The sequence below is a fragment of the Eurypyga helias genome, unplaced genomic scaffold, assembly GCF_000690775.1.
Source record: "Eurypyga helias isolate BGI_N326 unplaced genomic scaffold, ASM69077v1 scaffold43591, whole genome shotgun sequence".
Taxonomy (NCBI): Eukaryota; Metazoa; Chordata; class Aves; order Eurypygiformes; family Eurypygidae; genus Eurypyga; species Eurypyga helias.
The window spans coordinates 1-2,186 of NW_010229683.1; the positions used below are offsets into that span (position 1 = coordinate 1).

Below are 2,186 nucleotides of genomic sequence, written 5' to 3' on the forward strand. Positions count from 1 at the left end.
GGGGGGCCACCCCCCACTGCCCTCCATCACCTATGGAAGCTCAGGGAGGGTACTGAGCCCCCAGGCCGTGAGCGAAGCCCATCACCTCTTCAACACCCTCCTGGCCTCCACCCGTGCTTTCCAGGGGGCCAAGGAGCCACCAGTGCCCAGCGTGGGACAGTACCTGCGGGCAGAGATCGCCCGGAGAGTCCCCGCTTTGGGGGGGGGCGAGGAGGACAGCCGGCAGCGCTGTCCTCGCTGCCTGCCTCAAGCTGGAGTGTTGCATTAGCGGGACCCATAGCATGGACCTGGTGGCCCTGGAGCCCTTCGGGGAGTACATCTCCCTGCCTGGCCTGGACTGCACCTTCCCGAGGTAAGCGCAGGGTGACAGAGGGGGACGGGGGGGCATTTCAGGGGGCAGCCTGTCCCCAGCGTCGCCTCCTCCTGCAGCGGCTACAGCAGCTTGCCGGATCACATGGTCTCAGCTCTGCCAGAGGGCATCATCCTGTTCAACAAAGCGGTGAGGACCATCCGATGGAAAGGGTCTTTCCGTGAGGAAGGGGACAATGCCAGGGATTTTCCTGTGAAGGTAGAGTGCGAGGACGGAGACGTCTTCCTCGCTGACCACGTCATTGTCACCGTCCCTCTGGGTGAGGACACCCCTACCTTTTCCTTGCCCTGCCTGTCACCTCCCACCAGTTGGAGGGCAGGGACCTACCCGAACCTCTTCCCAGTCTCCCCTCTCCCACCAGGGAACCCCAGTGGGAGAGATGAGGCTGAGAAGGGGTTTGGGTAAGGGAACGTTTGTCAGACCCTGTTTAGGAGCCCAGCGAACAGAGCTTCCCAATCTTCTTCCATCTGCAGGTTTCCTCAAGGAACATCACCAGGACTTCTTCCAGCCTCCCCTGCCCGAGCGGAAAGCAGAGGCCATTCGCCACCTGGGTTTTGGCACCAACAACAAGATCTTCCTGGAGTTCGAGCAGCCTTTCTGGGAACCCCAGCAGGAGCTCCTGGAAATGGTGTGGGAGGACGAGTCGCCCCTCGAAGAGCCCAGTGCTGACCTGGAGGCCAACTGGTTCAAGAAACTCATAGGATTCGTGGTCCTCCAACCACCGGAGCAGTACGTGGCCGGGAGCGTCAGCAAAGAGGCTGGGCATCTTCTGGGCTGGGGAGGCTGGGCATCTTCTGGGCAATGTGAAGGAGCATCTTGGTCCTGTCTGGAGCTTCAAGTCCTCCTCTGGTTTGCTGGTGGCCCACAACGCAGCAGCTCTCCCAGGGCACGGAGGGAATGATTCCTGGTGAGCAGCGGGCGCGCAGCAAGCAGCTGTCAGCCTCGTCTTTCCCCCGCAGGCACGGGCACGTCCTCTGCGGCTTCATCGCGGGGAAGGAGTCGGAGTACATGGAGAGGCTGAGCAACGAGGAGGTTCTTGGCACCATGACACGTGTCCTCCGCACACTGACAGGTACCGGCCACTTCCTCCGCCCTCATCACCCCAACCCTCCCCCGGGGAAACATGCACCCAGGTTTCTGGATCCCACACAAAATCTGTGCCCACAGGGAACGCCCACCTGCCCACTCCCAAGAGTGTGCTCAGGTCCCAGTGGCACAGCGCCCCCTACACCCGGGGCTCCTACAGCTACGTGGCAGTTGGCAGCTCCGGGGATGACATTGATGTGCTGGCTCAGCCCCTGCCTGAGGACCCCGAAGACCCCAGGGTAATTGCGTTTGGCCGGGGGAATGCAGCGGCCACAGTGTGAGGAGCTGCATACCCTGCCTGTGGGGACAGGGATGGGAACAGGACGCTCCAGGCTGTAAGGAGCATAGGGAAGCGGCATTCTCCGCTGCCACTCCATTAAGGGGTCACCTCCATTCAGGGGTCACTGGTGTTTGGGTCACCAAGCAAGCCCTCCTTGGCTCCTCCTGATGGGGGCGAGGGGGAACTCCATTTCCATAAAAGCTGGGGACACACAGCTCCTTCCAACCACTTTGTGGCATTCCCACAGAATGGGGGTGGGTCTTTAAGGAAGACAAGGCACCCACTCCTAGGTTTCAGCGTGGTCATGCATCCACGGGGGGGCCAAGGGGAGGGAGATGAGGCTGGTTTAGTAGGATCTGGTGTCCCCGCCGGGCTGGGGAGGCAGCAGGCCCCCGGCGCTCACCTCCCACCTCACCGCAGCCTCTGCAGCTCCTCTTCGCTGGCGAGGCC

General features: G+C 62.1%; 1 protein-coding gene across 1 annotated transcript; it reads left to right on the top strand.

Annotated features, from left to right (window-relative positions):
• Positions 1–4: 4 nt before the first annotated feature.
• Positions 5–2,183, top strand: PAOX (polyamine oxidase (exo-N4-amino); the record flags this gene model as incomplete). Its single annotated transcript, XM_010160487.1, is given in 7 exon segments — positions 5–222; positions 224–352; positions 430–629; positions 844–1,099; positions 1,330–1,442; positions 1,538–1,695; positions 2,157–2,183. Coding segments are annotated over 7 exon segments (1,101 nt in total), but the record flags the coding sequence as incomplete, so codon positions are not given.
• Between the last annotated feature and the right edge of the window lie 3 nt (positions 2,184–2,186).